Here is a 17,921-nt window from a genome sequence, read left to right as displayed (position 1 = left end):
ACAAAGTAGCAATAAACAGCACAGAAATGTCAGAAACTCATTTTTCATTATGAGTAATATTAGTTTATTTATTGATACCAAAACTTTCAATTTGTAGACTTTATAGAAAGTATCAGTTTAGATTTGGGAATAACATGAATGTTAAAAAAAATCCATCAGTTGATTCCTATTCCATTTTTTGAAAAGAGCTTTAAATATTCTTTTGACCTTTCAAGATTTGATTAAAGAGGATTACCAGAATATAGAGCCTGGGGTAAACACATCTTTATTTTGCAAGTACTTGCTGACATATAGAGAGGTAAATATTCATTTTTCAACAACAGAGGCTGTAGCCCTCAGGTGGAGGCCTGACATATATCACAGCATGGATCTCACATCTCTGCAGACACTGCAAATCACACACAATATGAATTGATTGAAGAATAGTAAGCACCAAAAGAGTTTAGGTACCTTTTTTCTTTCACCTCTTAGATGCTTGCATAACTTCAGATGAAAAAAAACTAAAGTGTAGAGACTCAATAGGTGCCTGGCATTATTATTAATAACTTATATAGTGCCGACATACTACACGGCACAAGTCCATAGTCATGTCACTAGTTGTCCCTCAAAGAAGCTCACAATCTTATGTCCCTACCTCAGTCATATGTCATTACCACAGTTTAAGGGCAATTTGGGAGAAAGCCAATTACCCTGGCTGCATGTTCTTGGGATGTGGGGGGATACTGGATTGCCCAGAAGAAACCCACGCAAACACAGGGAGAACATACAAATTCTGTGCAGATTGTGTCCTGGGTGAAATTTGAACCTGGGATCTAGTGCTGCAAAGGCCAGAGTGCTAGCCAATGAGCAATCTGTCTGATATACCATAGCAGATGGAACAGATTATGTCCCTTTTAAACTAACCTACCAGTTCACAAACCTTTTCTTCTATTTATACTCAGTTTACCATGCTGGGTATGCATGGGAGTTACATCATTCCAGCCTGTCCAAGGTAGCTGAAGACTGGGAACCTGGAGCAAGACTGGATGCAGATGACAGAACCACAACGCAGCAAGGACAGGTGAATGAAATGGGGAAAAAAGTGATCAGGCAAGTAAGTATTTCATTGCAGAAGGAAAATTGTTTGCCCCTTCTGCAATAAAGGACCAACCTGTTTGGATTCTATTTCATAATATATTAATACTAATATACTAAATTAGTTCTGCTTTAAATATGGTGAACCTAGGAAATCTACATCATATGTGATTAGGTTGTCCATACAAGTAAATCCATTTTTTTTTCTAAGTAAACCCTGAAACAACCAACAACATATTTGTTCATTGGCAGTTCCAATGTTAACAGTGGCTACTATCTTCTTTTTGCAGCATTGTCACCTTTGATGCCGTTGTATTCTGTCACTATTGCCTGCCTTAAAATTGATTAGCCATTTTAGTTTGTCAGCTGATTGCTCAGTCTGCAAGAACTTAAGGAAATTATGTAAAAGCCCTGCTACAAATAAAGCTGTTTTTTGTTTTTTATCAGTGGGAGGTAAAAACTAGAGGCTGTAGATGGACTTTACAGGATGCACACAACACTACGGAAGCTTATGTATTTCTGTATTATGTATTTTCTTTGTATGGCGCCACCTCAACTGTAAGGTGGGGTGAGACGGACAGGAAAAGGAGGAAAAGTGAACAGAATAACTCATTATTCGTTTTAAAACCCCATCACACCAATGCATTGCCTGCTGTTATTTTTACAAGAGTTCTTGCCCCTGTTTAAGGCCATGCAGGTATTATTCCAGATACCTCTGGATATGCCTGTTCCTCACTCCTTACCACAGTGCAGTGCTCGGTGTCACAGTAAGCAATCAACAGACTTGAGAGAAGTACCATGGGAAGTGAGCAGGGGATGGCTTGCCGATTGCAGGTATCAACCATATCGGTTGCATTTCAACAGTCTAATTGAACTAACTTGATAAGATATTCTGTGTGTAATATTTCATTTTTCCTTTTTAGCAGTGAGCATAAGTATATATTCTCTACAAATTTTCACATTGCCTCTGCCTCTGGGCAATGCACTGAATGTCCACAAAATAAATAAAATAAAAAACACACCACAAATCTGCTGCCTCCTACCATCTTTCAAAAAAGATAATGAACGGACCCACAGAAAGTTGAATTGCTGAACCAGGAAGTTGATTTAGTTAAAAAATATGTCTATCTAGCTATACAATGTGGCTAAAAAAAATAAAAAAAAATATTTTTATAGGAATAATAAGGCCATTTAAAGATCAAATCCCTTTCTGTTAAATAATATCTTATAAATATTAAAACGGGGTCCTGGCTGACTGGATACATTATAGATTTTTTAGGGGGGGATCGCATATTACAAACAACTATTGCTCCACATTTTAAAATTGCGAACAGGTAGGATTTTTATTGCAGAAGGGCCAGGTCATGTCTTTTCTCCATTAAAACATGCTTACCTGCTTGTAATCTTTTCTAAGAAAACCAAGCTTCCCATCTGCAGCTCTGTACAACTTCCTGCATTAACAGAAGATGTGAGCACCCTTAATGGAGCAAGGAAAGTGTAATTAAAAAAAATTTCCAATAAATGTATTTAATTGCAAAAGAGTCATCTGATTTAAAAAGACGAGGGTAAATAGAATGTGATCCACACATCTTTGACTTGAAAGTGTAGGGTAATGTTGAATCATTTACTTTTTGTTTATGTGGGATAACAATGACTCATAAAACTAGTTATTATGATGTAGATATCTGCTATTATCAGAAAATTCAAACTGCAGGAGGGTGGGTAAAATATTCTTTGATTTGGTATAGATAGCACAGCACTCAAAATACAACTTGTTTCACTTAAATCTTTTGTAGCAGGATTAGTTTGAATTCTAAAATAAGGTGTTTGTTCACAAATATATTTGCAAGTTTTTTTTTTCTCAGTACTGCACAGTCAACTCCCAAACAAACATTTCCATAATCAAGTGCAACAATAATCTAACTGTATGGACGCCGGCCAGGCTACTTTGCTATAAAAAGCAGAGCGATCTTCTTATGTTCAGTTAGACCCAGGATTAGCTTCTTATTAGTTTAATGTATGGGGATATGTTTATACAATTATAAGATCAAGACAATGAAGGAACTGCATTTGAAATCAGAGCCAATACAATGTCAGACAAGTGGAGCACAGAACAACAACATATGCTGCCATGCTGTCACTTTGATCCGTACAGTAACATGTTTATATAAAGAGCCCCACATACACAAGCTTGTTTATCCTTTTCCATACACCAATATTTTACCACTGGTTTTGTATTCTTATCTTAAAAGGACAACTATAGCCAGTTGAAAATTACTTATTATGGAATATAATATAATCCAAAGCTGAACTATTACAGTTTTTTTTGTTGCTTGTGGTATGATGTGTAATGCCTAATTTGTTGCTCACAAACCACAGAAATACCATTATTTTTGCTATAGGTTAAAATAGTAATGACAATTCCATACACTGTACAATGCTGACATTTACATTACAGAATACACTAACTGGTCACATGAAACCTAAAGCCTCTGCCATCTAAATGCAGTTCCATTGTACACACGGGTCATAATTTTTGGGTTAGATCTCACCTTGTATTTTCTGGATCTCGCCAGCATGATAATAATGTGTTAACCTTGGCTACTGTTTGAAAGCGCCAATTAAAGGTTGTTGGATTTTTCATAAATGTGCCATTTCTACTAAACTACTTTTTCTTACTCTATTTTGCAGCTAGCACAGAAAAGCAGCACAACTTTATTTATCAGGAGAAAAAAAACTGGCATTGCTCACCACAGTAGGTAGTGTTTTTTAAACAACAGGAAAAACTCTTATTATTACTCTATTATCACCTGGTATTAATACCAGAAACACACTTCATTCTAAGACTCTCAACCAGGGTCCCTATAGAAAGTTGCTAGGGGTTCCTTGACCAATTTGAGCCTTTTACTGACACGAATGGGCTCTTTGGCCATCTGTAAAAGTGACATTCTTCCCAAAGGCCAGAAATGTAAACGGCATTCTTCCCGCTGACCACCATTCTAATATACTGTGAGCTGTAGCTATAATAATTATAGGAGGGCTTTTTTGAAAACCGGAAAGTTTTTTCAAGGGTTCCCCATGTTAGAAAGGTTGAGAACCACTGCCCCAGGGTGACAATGCTATGTTACTATAGGTGGTTTACGCTTGAAAATATGAAGTGATAATCACTTCCCTTCACAACTGTTCACAGACCCTTAAGGAACTGAAGCAAGAACCCAGCAGTAAACATTTCTTTAATGTTTTCAACAAAACCGAGAAATAACGGATTCCTTGTTTCTCCTTTAAATGCCTTTACTTGCACCTTTAGGCCTTTCCTAGGCATCTGACAAAAGTTTTATATACGTCCACCTAGATGCTGGCACAAGGAATTCCAAAAACATATTGGTAGGTTAACTGGCTTCCCCTCAAATTAGTTTTGCAGTAAGATTAAGAGACAGTGACATGGACTCTATGGCACTGCAGAAAATGTCAACACACAAGACACCAGACTTCATATACCAAGATATACTTCCTGACTAAAATAAAAAGAGAATACACCCTGTGCTGTTCTTGGCTTTCTTGTACAGCTATATGTGAGGACAGAATATAACCCCCAAGCATTTTAAGCAATTAAGTAAATTCAAACATGCAAAACAATATTCTGTAAATAACACTTCATGTTAGGGAAGTAACTGAACATCACATCTATCAGCACAAAGTGGAAAACGTTATCAGATGGTAATCGAAGTTCTTATATGGTTCAAACAGAGTTTAGGAAGATAACTTGAACAAAGTATGATTATACTACTCTCTCCTGTTCTTTAAGAGACTTTTCTCTATCTCTCAAATATTCAGGAGCAACTAAATGTGAAAGCACTGCTAGAACCGGTAATTATAATTACAAAATGTATACATGCTTTGTGGTGGACGACAGGCAGAAGACTGCTGGTATGCCAAGGCACAAATACTACACCAATGGGAGACCAGCAAGCATAAACACTGCAGAGATTGGCACTAGATAGTCCAGAATTACTGCACTTTTACTGTCCTACTTCACACCTCTACTGTGTTCAAAAATATTTGACAATGGCAGACCCTTGCTACAGTTTCCTGAAATGAAAAGTACAAAGTTGGAGTCTAATCAGGGAAAAAAAAAAAGAACTGATGAGACTTTAGAGGAAGAGATCTGTAAGACAGAATACCAAATGACAGATGTGGTTATTATTCAAACACCACTGACAAATGACACGACAGACAGAGTGATCCTTGCATAAATACAGCCAAGTCTGGAAGACCGGGAAGTTTGGCCCTCAAGTCCGGATTCCAGATGAAGGCCATGATAAACCATATACACTGAAGATGTGATCATCACATGACCATGGAGACCATCTCAGACAACTGATTTTAAAGCAAATATCTGCGGGCCCTGAGATTTGCTCAATATTCTGACTATAAATGTGCACCTTGGCCAAAAGAATCAAGTCAGACAGATTGCAAAGGGCAAGCAGGCATGATTACCTCGTTCTATTGTTCAAATAAAGTCCGAGAGGTCAAAACATGTGCAACGGAGCACTAAGAAGACTGAGTAAAGCAACGTATGTGATATTCTTTAAACAACAAGACCATATGGCCACCATCAAGAGAAAAAAAACTCACTCTGGTGCAATCATTCTTTTGTAATGATGAGCCAATCACTGAAACTGCTCCTAATGACCAGTCCACTTAAAGGGGGCCTTCACATTCAGACAACTTTATACTACTGAAGATCCTCATACATGTACTAAACAAACTATTCTTTAAGTTCATTCAAATAAATATTTATTTGGTGTTCTTTTTTTCTACTTCTGTACATCAAATGCATTTCTGATGTGTGCACATAATTATTCAAATCCAAAGGAGCAGTCCTGTGTCCTATAAGAGAGAAACAAATACCAAACACTTCTTATTTTAGTATATAATTACATGGACATAATCCCCTGAAGATAGCAAAACTCATGTTTTAGGAAAATTTGAAATCAGTCAGCAGATTATATGTTTTGTCTGGTTTGTTGGTCTCTGCATTCTCAGAGTAAATTGTTAACCAATGATAGGACTGTCTGGCTTATGAAGCAGCAAAAGATTGGCTTGCATTTAAAGCTAAATTCTGGGATCAGCTTCAGTCTTTTACTGGCTCCTCTTTTGTGCTTACTATGGGCTTGAATGGGAAAGGTTAGGATCATGGTTGAGCCTGTGGCCATGAAATGGCCCTTAGTACACTGAGCAAATGATCACAAGTGGGGCAGGGGTTAAGGGTGATTATGTTTTTTATTGTAATGCCACTAATACTACTGGTCAAAAAAATTTAACACGGTTTTCAAGAACTGCAAAAGAAAACTGCAAGAACATTGAGGATCTTTTGATTAGAGGTAGTTTGTGCTGACTTCTAACACACTACCTCTAATAGTGAATAGACTAAATAAATGAAAGCATAGGAGAAATTTTACAAACTTCCTGATAAACAGAAAAGGAACTGACAACACCCAACATCAGCTGCTATATGTCATTTGAGAATAAAGACTTGGATCTAGGCCAGGTATAATCAAGCTGAATAAATTAGGTAAAGACTTTAAGGTCACAATGACAGGCCACACGAATTATCTGGTCCTATAGAAAGGACATAACATATCTGGTAATTATAGCATGATTGCATTAATTTTAAATAGAATTATGATTCACATACAAAACACCACCACACTCTACATAAACCCTTTGTGTGCTGTGCTCGGAAAAAAGGTCATTGTGCCCTTAAATTGAACCCTGAATGATTATGCAAATAAAGTTCTTCTGAAGAATATTTACTGAATATTTTTTTTTGTCACCATAAAAAAAAGGCAAGCATATCCATATACCGGTAGCTAAATATTAACTAATTACATGGAGAGTCTTTCCAAACAACAAGCATTCAAAGTTTTACTTTTTTTACTCTGAAAAGCTCATATTTCCTGCGCCAAGAGAACTTTATTTACTTAAAATAAATACACCATGTGAATGTGTAGTGTGACTTGTGGTAATCATTTAGAGCTGTCTTGTGTCCAATGCTCACTTTCTATGTTGTCCCTAGGAGAGTACTGTGCCTTCCTTATCTTTGGCCCATGGAACAATAGGCCAATGTAGATGTTTGCAATGTGGTAACTCTGAATGGTACCTAATATAGCAAGTCAATGCACCTACACTGTGCCAGGCTACATCAAATATGTCTCACTAGGTAATGAAGATCTTGTGCTTTTTATATATTTTTTAGCTTGTGTATAACATACCACATTAATCTAAATGGGTCCTTAGCATTTATGATGTGAAGAGCAGATGTGTTTGAGTGAGACAAAACTGCCCAGGTCCAAAGTTGTCAGCCCACAAGTTTATTTATTAATGGCAGAATGCATTTCAGGCAGATTATCAGGCGTTTAGCTTACTGGAAGATATTAGTATGGATAAAAAAAAGGAGAAATGTGCATGAAATATACACTTTAAGGTATATCTGCCTTTTGGGTATGAGTAAATAAAAACAATACATTTTTTTATATGTGACAAATATAAATTCTTGACAATTGTTGATCAGGAAAGATTTGATGACTAAGAGACAGTCACTGATATGGAAAACAACAATGGAACCATGTCATGTAAAGGATAGAATAACAGTGCCATTTCCATTAAAAGACAACGTTTGCAGTGGTTAGTCTAAAGATTAATACACAGAAATGTAGCAAAAAATGAAACCTCATTTATAGCATTTATATTTGCCCTATCAACTTCTTTTCAAAAGATTTAAAATTGCAGCAACTTTAGCTTTGGTTTGCATAGCCATGTACATATTCTGCTGACAGATGCATACCAGGCATTTACTCACTGTTCCTAATAGTTATGTGTACTAGAGACTGGAAATTATAATTACAGAACTGCAGTTGAGGTTTTATGGTGTGATTAGAATTTGAAATGCATACATTAATGTTAGATTCATGATAAAAACATCTAAATTAAGCAGAGCAAAGATGTGACATAGCACTCATTATTTCAGTTGGTATGTTCTAATGCGAGTAATTATTTCATTACATGATCCAAGTATCATGAAATTATTAATCTAATTTTGGTCATTTGACTTCTAAATGCCTAGACAACCTATCATCAAATGTGACTAATAAGCAATATCAATCTGGTAAAGTTATATGGAAATTGTAAAACAATTTCAAAAACACTTCACTACAACATTTGCACGGTATTTTATAGGCGTACGCCCTGGAGCTTCCCTGCACGCTTGTGTGCAGGACAGAGGCCTGATGGGGGGAGCGGTTGGCATGACTTGCAAGATAAACTCTGCAGTTGTTTCTTTTTGCATATGAAAGCACTGCTTGCTCCAGAAGTTGAGTAATGTCTAGGCTTCATAAAGTTTTGTTTTTTTTTGCTTTGTTTGTAAATTAACTCACAGTGAGGATTTTATACAGTAAATGACACCACACTGCCTAATAATATGTTGGGACAAGCATCTGTCAAACAAATTCAACTTGAGAACAAACTTGAGCACAAACCCAGTCTCTATCTCATATGTAACCCGGTAATGACCTGTAGTACAGACTGCTCTTCAATATAGAACCTTCCACCATGCCAGCAGTTTCCACCAAATTACCAAATATTATGTTTAGCTGTGCTTTAAAGATGTTACAAATTGCATCAATTAATTAATTACATATCACTATATTACCATTTTTCAAACTCCCACCACCTCTGATTAAAAAATAGTCCATAAGTTCCAGTAAAGTGGCTTTGCCTATTTAGAGTAAGCAATTCCTTGTTCAGTCAGGGATCAAACTGCAACAGTAACTCTGAAGCAAGTAATAAAGTGCTGCCACATCGGGCAAATCGATCATTGACTCTGCTGACATGGCAGGAGAAAGATCAGTGCTTTATCTATGGACAATAGAATAATGACATATTACCTATAAAGCTGTGCTATAGCTACAACAAACATGCAATCCGTCTTCACACACATTCATAATTGTATTTTTTACCAACTCATTGCACACTCAACACAAATCATATTAAGTCCAGATACACCAGGCAAATTCATCTGTACTGGTGTGTCCTATAATAGATACAAAATGTGCATGCCATCTATAAATATATCCTTAGAATGTGTGCCTAGACCTTTCATTGTATACTCTGTTTATAAATACTTTGCAGCATTTAGCTTGAAATTGCTAGTCTATCACAAGTTTGCAACAGGCAACAACCAGTAGGCTTTTTCAGAACATGGATGCTCCATGTAATGTATGAAAAAATGACTGGCGACACTACACAAGCAAACACCCAACAAAAACTAGGGAATGAACAAACCTATTCATTCTAAATGTGGTAACACTTGCAAAATACACTTGAAAGTTAGGTTTTACAGATTTTGTTGATATGTGAACAGCACAAACAATAATCAAGTCCAGCAGAGAACACAGGTCACAGAATTATATATTCAAAATACGGGAAAATCTGTAACACCAATGATCCAGTTATACACAACAAGAATACCAACTTGGCAACAGGAAATGCTTTTGCAACAGGAAATTGATTGTGACTGCTCTGGTGTTCAATGCTCATTATGAGAACAAATAATTCATATAATCACCTACAAGATGCAGCTGATCATGGCCAGTCTATGGCCACATGTACATTACTTTGTCTCAAGCTTGTCACAGAAAGAAATCTCTCAAAATGGACCAGTTTCACTCCTATAAAGAAGGCTTCCAATTACAAAATTATCTTGTTTAGGGCAGCGAAGGAGACATTTGGCACATTTGCCTATCAGGTTATTATGTACCCATGGATACATTGGGTCTGTTGTGCACAGATCAATGTGACAATAAATTGCCATCCAATTAAAGAAAAAATCAGATTTGCAGTGGAAGGCATTTCACCCCATAGAAGGAGAGATATTTGAATAGAGGTCCCTGCAAACTTGTATGGGTGTTCACCTACATGTTTTTTCCCCAATAAGACACACTGCCTAAAGGCAGCCCATTCATTTTGAATAGCTGGCAGCACACCCCAAAGCACGAAAAACCATCCCCTCCGCATGTTTGCCAATGTAATACACCACAATGCAAAGTAGGTGTCACAAAGTAACACAAGTGTGTGCCAAGGAACTCGGCACCACGTGTAACCACGACTAACAAGCGCTAAGCCTACTTAAATCTGCCTAAACTCTCTCTTCAGAAAATTATACCTTTGGAGTCCAGCTTCATAGAAAATATATCAATAGCACTATTGTGGAAGCAGGAAAAGCTTCTTAAACCTGCTATGACTGTGAGCTTTGTAACATGTCAGTGACTGTAACTTGCTACGCAAGTCACAGGAAGCCGCAGTAGATGTTAGCCATTGTAACAACATCAAACTGCTCACAATCATTGTGATCCCTCTTGTAGCTACTTGCAGAATGTCACTTGTTACATGTCTAACGTCAATTGTGGGATTCCAGCAGAAATTCTTAAGTATGTATTAGAACTATGTAATGAGTGTGGTTCCCATTATTTAAAGCAAAATACTACTCATTGATATTAATATTACACAGTACTTATATAGAGCCAACATATTACACAGAGTTTTACAAAGTCAATAGTTATGTTACTAGCTGTCCCCCAAAGGGGCTCACAATCTAACTAAAAAATAAGATGATAATTTATTGGTTCCCCCATCCCAAAAAACTATGATGATCAGTATAGAACTGGAAGACTAATTTCTCATCTTACATTTTCCCATGGCTCGCTCAGAACATAAACTTCAACTGGTAAAAGTGTCAGAATCATCTGTACTGGATGAAAATAATTTGGTGTGTAAATCCACCTTAAGCAGAATGGACACAGATCCAGGAGATTTCAGATTAGACCAAACAGAGCCTTTTATTGTATCTGCCTAGTTTAGCATTGCCAAGCTAATTAGCTAAACAAACGCCAATTATTGTAGGGCAGTGAAAAGTGACAGGCAAGAGACAATCAGTGATAAGAGCTACACCTAACAAAGACAGCACCACCCAACTTGGCTGACAATAGTATGGACGTCTTCAGTATAGGGTGTATTGGTATAATCAAGCAAATAATTCCAAGTAATGGCCAATTTATATTAGGTAATATAAAGTGTGGTGTGAATCATTTTGTTTTAAGGTATCTGGAGATATAAGAAAAAAGCAGGCAACACATGGCTGACAGATTGCAAAAGAAAAGAAAATTGTTTAGAAACTTTTTTATTTTGTCAGGATTGCAGAAGTCATCTACCAGCTGTCACTTCATATTTATGGAAGGTCCCAGACATGACAGGGGGTCAGACATGCAGGTGCAGAGCAGCTACACTCAGGCCACATGGTTAGCAAGCTTACAACAGACTTGTATGAGCGTGTTCTCCAATAATGAATGGAGTTGTAGGTCATCCAGAGACACAAAATCAATGTGACCACAGACATCCAGAGCAGTCTACTGTAATCTTACTTTTATTAATAACCTTAAGCTGAACTGAACCACTAAATGTGGGCTCATTTACAAATCTGCCTACTACACCATCCATATAAGAATGCCAAAAATCCATAAGTATACCATCTATATAAGAATTCCAAAAACAGTGCAACACAGAACAATTCTCACCTTTCTGGGCAGAGCTCATTATCGTATGACCCCAGTGTCACCAAATAAGCACCAAGGTGGAAGGCAATTACCTTGTAGCTGGATTGTGACATGAAATCAGAGCGCCCACAGCAAACTCATTTAAATGTTAAATAAAATCCAGAACCCCAGGGCTGTAAGGAAAAAATGCTGCACACAACTGATCATGCTGGCCCAAGATAAAACAAGTAAGCTGACAGAAACAACCTGGCACACATTTAAAAGGGAGATAAACGTGGGGTGGTTGTGGAGTTCATAGAACACATGAAGGTGATGGCAGTGAAATGATTTTTGCACAGCTGCCGTGTTTGATAAACTTACTAAAAGGTTTCACTGTTTAGATACAGCCATCCACACCAACCAATCAGAGTTCAGTGTGCTAACGTTATACCAGGGCAGAATGACCTGTGATTGGTTGGTTCAACCATTTGGTGCACGTCGTATGTACCCATCCCTTTCCTATTGGTCCTAATGGCCCATGCCAAAGAAAAAAAAACAAAAAACATGTCTGACCATTTATTCCCCCAATGCAGCACACATACGTTTCATACATACTGCCTAATATGTAAAGGTGGGTTGGGGCCCATTACAAATAAACTAACATCCATCCCAAAGCATGGAAATGTGCAGCCAGATTTAATGAATAAGGTTATATAGATTTATAAAATCAAGACTGACAATCCCAATAAAGATTATTATTAAATTTAGACATACAGAGATTTATGGCGTCTCTACTCAATAAGTTATGATAATATAGGAAGTTATACACCATGGGGGAAATGCAATGCCAGAGTACAAATAATAGGGAATGGTATGAATGATGAGAGGTGACAGCGGCCACCAATGAGGTGTTCACACAGCCATTATCTGGGGGTTCCCAGGGACCCCTCTACCCCCGGCTTATAACCTGATGTAGGTGGAGGGGGATCAATGTATGAGGGAATGGAAGGAATCCATGAAGTTTCAGCAGCAATGCATTGCACATCCTATAGAGCAGCCCCCCTGTAAACCCTCCCCCAAACACTGGGCCTTCCATACCCTGCACAAACAAAAGGCCATTTTATATACACCTCCAGCTCAATCTCCGCTTTCCCCGGGCATTTCATGTGCTGTCAGGGCCGCTATACTGGGAAATGTCATTACAAAACCCACAATAGCAGCCAGCTAACCCCCCCCCCCCCCCCCCCAGACTGGCACAGCTCCTATGCCCAGGCCTCTGGCCCTACAGCCCCTGCCCCTCCCCCAGCGCCGCACCGACACCGGCCGGTCCCCCCTTTCCGCTGTGTGGAGCCACGAATGGAGGCTACTTACGTGAAAACAAAAAACAAAGTGGTGGATCCCACTAATAAGGCAGCGGCAGTGGACACGGGGATGTATTTCGTCGGTTTAAACCTTTTTCCGGTGCTGCTGGGCATTCTGTAGGTTACACATCACTAGTCAGATCCCAAGAGAGAGGCACCGGGGGGAGAGGGGCTCTGACCGCACGATGCACGGAGGAGGAGGAGGAGGGAGACACAGGGAACAGCTGACCTGCCCGCACAGGAAATCCCACCCAGCTCAGCCCAGCCCTCTGACGGCCTGAGGAGGAACCGGGGAGTGCGGGAGACGTGTGCGCCCTATACATGGCTCCTCTCACACAGCTCACCTCGGGTACCGCGCCCCGGGTACTGCCCCTCCCTCTCCTCTCACCCCGGGTACTGCCCCTCCCTCTCCTCTCACCCCGGGTACCGCACCCCCGGTACTGCCCCTCCCCCTCCTTTCACCCTGGGTACTGCCCCTCCCCCTTCCCCTCTCACAGGACTTACCCTGGGTACCGCGGACCTTAATGTGTTCCAATAACTATATTACTGTACAGAGACCTGCGTACCATGGGGTGGGGTGCCGGGATAAGCCCATGGCATGACAGGTGTGCTGTACAGGGAAGTGGGACACCATGGGTCCCCATGAGCGCCTGCCATGATGTTTAACACCCTACTGACATGGCGCCAACATATTATGCAGCGCTGTACAATAAATAGGGGTTGCAAATGACAGACTAATACAGACAGTGACACAGGAGGAGGAGAGGAACCTTCCCCGAAGAGCTTACAATCTAGTAGGTGGGGGAATTATCACACAATAGGAGGGGGGATATGGAGTGGTGGGAAGTAGTGGTGGTTTCAGAAGACAGAAGATGGATGGGCAAGTTTGAAAAAATGTGTTTTGAGTGTTCTTTTAAATGAGAAGTAGGAGCAAGCCGAATAGGACGAGGAAGACCATTCCAGAGAGTCTTCTATCACTGACGGGTCAGCACCATTCATCACCACACCTGCTGGGTTCTTCTCTGCCTCCTCCCATCTGCCATCTTTCTTGGGATGCACAGGTCAGCATGTGATGCCAGGTAACCCACATGCATGTGAGCTGCGTCATCCTGACCCAGCCAATCAAATCGTAACCAGGAAGAGGAGAATGCGGTGCCCCGATGGAACAAGGACAGGTGAGTGAATATAAAAAATTGGGATCAGGCAGGTAAGATGGGCCCAGTTCCAGCATTTGGTGGAAGCCACATGCTCCTCCATACCCAGAAGTACCCGGGATTATGTGCCTGTTATTAATATGATTACTAGAAAGGTGCAAACTCAAAGGTGTTACATCACAAAACAAAATATCCCTTTTTATTACCCATTGACAGAATCAGCTATTCTTGAAGACAATCTGCTTGTGAAGTCTCTGTTCTGAAACTACTACATGGACCATGGCCTCTTCCCCCAAACTTTTATCATACAGGTGTATTGCGTGTTTTGCATAGGACAGATTATTTGGCACATGCATGGTTAAAGGGTCAGAATGCCGGAACATGTCTCACTTCATAAGACTTACCTGACCTGGTTACTCTCTCTTGGGGGGCTTTATTGGGACTGTGCCTTCTTTAATAGCCCCAGAGCTGGCAGCACTTGCTGGGGGTTATTTCTGGCTCAGACACTTGCTGAGGGTTACTGCTGGTCTTTACTGCTGTTGCTGACACTTTCCAGGGTGATGTTGCCCATGACACCTCCTAGGGTTATCGTTGCTGGAAACTAGCAGTGGCCTGCAGACTGCAGAGACACTGGTTGAGTTTCTTGGTCAATATTAACATATTAGCATCAGTTGCTGGGGATTTGTTGGCTACACATCCATCATATACACCTCCCATTCCACCAAATCCCAGATGTAGTGTATATTAGCCATTAGAAGATGGGTACACTGTGATCCTAAAGAGATGCACATGGTCAGCAGCAACGCCGGGGTAGTTGAGTTATACAAATGTCAGTTGGTACTAAGGGGCCCCAAAGTGTGCCAAAAAATATCCCCCCACACCTGTACACCACCACTAACCTAAACGGTTCATACATAGTGGGATGGATCTATGCTTTCATGCTCACACCAAACGCTAACCCTACCTCCCAAATGTTACAGCAAATGTCAAGACTCATCAGTCCAGACAGCGGTATTCCACTCTTCTCTTGTCCAGTTTTGGTGACCTTGTGCAAACTGTAGCCTCAGGTGTCTGTTCTTAGTGGGCAGGAGTGGCACCCGGTGTTTTCTCTACTGGTGCTGTATTTCATCTAATTCTAAGAGTAGACGTGTTTTGTGTTCAGAGATGCTCTTCTCTACACCTTAATGTAACGAGTGGGTATTTGAGTTACTGTTGCCTTAGACTAGTCTGGCCATTCTACTCTGACAAGACATTTTCACTGAGAGAACTGCCGTTCATTGAATAATATTCTTGTTTCAAAATGTTCTTTGTAAACCCTAGAGATGGTTGTGCAGGAAAATTCCAGCAGATCACCAGATCCTGAAATATCCTGTCCAGCCTGCTCAGCACCAACAACCATGTCACAAAGTTTTCTAAATCATTCTTCACTATTCTGGTGCTCAGATTGAACACCAACAGGATTTCTGACAATATCTACATGATACGTGAGTACATGATAACATGAACCTTTCTAGTGCTTGTTCTATAATGCAATGTTCTAATAGTGCTGGTGGCATCTTTGTGAATACCATTATCCCTTGAGGAAGCAGGGTGTGTGTTTTGGAAAGTGCTAGATTTAGTGGATATGTGGTGGACAAGCTTGGAGATGGAAGGAGACCATATTACTATATAATGTAATTCTCTGCTCGTTTGTTAACACACAGCACTGTGCACCCCTATTAAACAATTCCCTTCATTCTGCATGGTAAGTGCCACTATAAGCCCTCGGTCTGCCCCAATCCAAGGCTTTGTAGCTAAGGAATGTTCCCAGGTATACACACACCTCTGACTACAAGCATCTGTGATTACATATTTTTTTTACTATAAATGAGCCAGTCCAGTTCAATAATGTGCAGCTGAAGGGGAGTGCATGTAGACAGGAAGTAGCTGACCAATTGCACACTTACAAAGATGATGCTCTGAAATATTTTTTAGGCAACCTATAGAAAAACTGACAGAACTTTCTAAAATCTTGGGAATGTGATGATCCCATGTGAACAGTGATTTCATAGCACAAGGCATTAATGATTCAAGGCATGTAAATAATCCCTTGTCTGCACGAAACCCACACTCATCCAGGAGTTTCACACTTGAATAAGTGATCTCACAGGTTTCAGGTCACACCTTTCTGTCTGATGCATTAACTCTGACAGACAAAAAAAACTCTAATCCATAAGGTGAGCACTTCAAAACTTGTCTGATAGAAGGCTGTCATTTCTTGTTGTTCTAATCTGATCTGTCAATGCTGTAACATTTTCTGAGTAATTTATCAATGGCAATGAAGTCCTAATCTGCGTATTTGTTCTAAATTTCCAACCCAGAGTCCATTATAATTTATGGATCAGCCAGGCAGGTAGAATTTTCAGAAGGTGTTAACCACAGCACCCTACAATATAGGCTCAGCGCAGGTAACTTTAAATAAATCAATAAACGTGTTTGTAGCAGAACAAAACTGGTGATTGTGATATACTGTATTATTTCTTCTCAATACTATCCCTAATATTTTTTTTTGTAGCACTATCACCTCCGGTGGCACCAGACCAGAGATGATAGACTATGGGTGGTTGATGCTCTCTGTCCAGGCAGAAGCAATATTCAACATAGAATGACATCCTGTGGTTCTGCCCAGAGGCACAGTGAAACCCCAAATTTTGCGATCAGCTTGAAATCTTTGTTTTATGGATTCTCTTAGGGTCCATTCATGTTGTAATGATATGTTGATGTGTGTTCACACGCAGGCTTTAAAACATGTAACAGTAAGGGCAGTCCATTAATTTAAGTTCTAACAGCACATGACAACACTTATGGTTCACATGTGTGTATTACAGTGCAGTGTGTAGGTACTTTGCACTACACCTTAAATCGTGCATTGTGATGGATCACAATAAAACGTTTCCATAACACATATAGGGTGTATTTAAAGAGCAGTAAATGTAAGATTAACATAACTTTCACTGCTGATGAGTCATTTACTGAATACAAAAACACTTCTTAGATAAATCACTTGTAGTGAATGTTTGGAGAATGTTTGCCCCTGTGTATGGGTTATAAGATCCAGAAACTGTTGCTTCATTTATTCCATTTTGACTAGATAAACATTCACCACACATTACACTACCATCATCCTAGAGCTTTGACACAAGACAGGATCCGAAATTCTCTCCTGACCATCCCGAATGAGAAGAAATAAAAGATAAGGTAGTTTATTGCTAATTATAATTCAACCATTTTAGTTTTCCCATACGTACTGCTTTTTTCAGTTTTTACAGGAGTGGAAACCATCATGGTCTTCTGCCAATGTAAGCTTTTTTCTTTTACAACATTATTCTTCATTTGTCCATGTGAAAAGATAAGCTATTGTTCACCTATCACTGGAGTAGAAAGAACTGCATGATTGGAGCAGATTCCATTCATGTGACCCATAAAAAATCAATCAAATCTTTTTTTATATATTCACAGAGCTCTTACTGCCCTATCAGCAATAGGGATTCTACTGAGCTTCCCTGGTTGCATACATGTGGAACACCTGAATTAATCTATCATTTCTAAAACGTATTTACATGAATTATTGGGTGTAGTGCAGCATAGTGTAATGGAAAGTGAAATTTATTTAAAATGGGGATAAATCTCCCAGTGGGGACATAGACAACAGTAAAAGTTAACAAAGAATTACTATCACATCCAAAGCCTGAGTAAAATAGCTG

General features: G+C 39.4%; 1 protein-coding gene across 1 annotated transcript in view; it reads right to left on the bottom strand.

Annotated features, from left to right (window-relative positions):
- ZDHHC8 (zDHHC palmitoyltransferase 8) overlaps nucleotides 1–13,368 on the bottom strand; it is a 45,986-nt gene extending 32,618 nt beyond the window's left edge. The window contains exon 1 of the mRNA XM_072413927.1: nucleotides 13,035–13,368. Coding sequence (XP_072270028.1) covers nucleotides 13,035–13,138 — 104 coding nt within the window. The 5' untranslated portion in view covers nucleotides 13,139–13,368. The remainder of the gene's footprint in view (nucleotides 1–13,034) is intronic.
- Between the last annotated feature and the right edge of the window lie 4,553 nt (nucleotides 13,369–17,921).

Source organism: Pyxicephalus adspersus, chromosome 6 (assembly GCF_032062135.1).
Source record: "Pyxicephalus adspersus chromosome 6, UCB_Pads_2.0, whole genome shotgun sequence".
Taxonomy (NCBI): Eukaryota; Metazoa; Chordata; class Amphibia; order Anura; family Pyxicephalidae; genus Pyxicephalus; species Pyxicephalus adspersus.
Note: the sequence above shows the minus strand (reverse complement) of the source record. Positions and strands in the feature narration are given on the sequence as shown.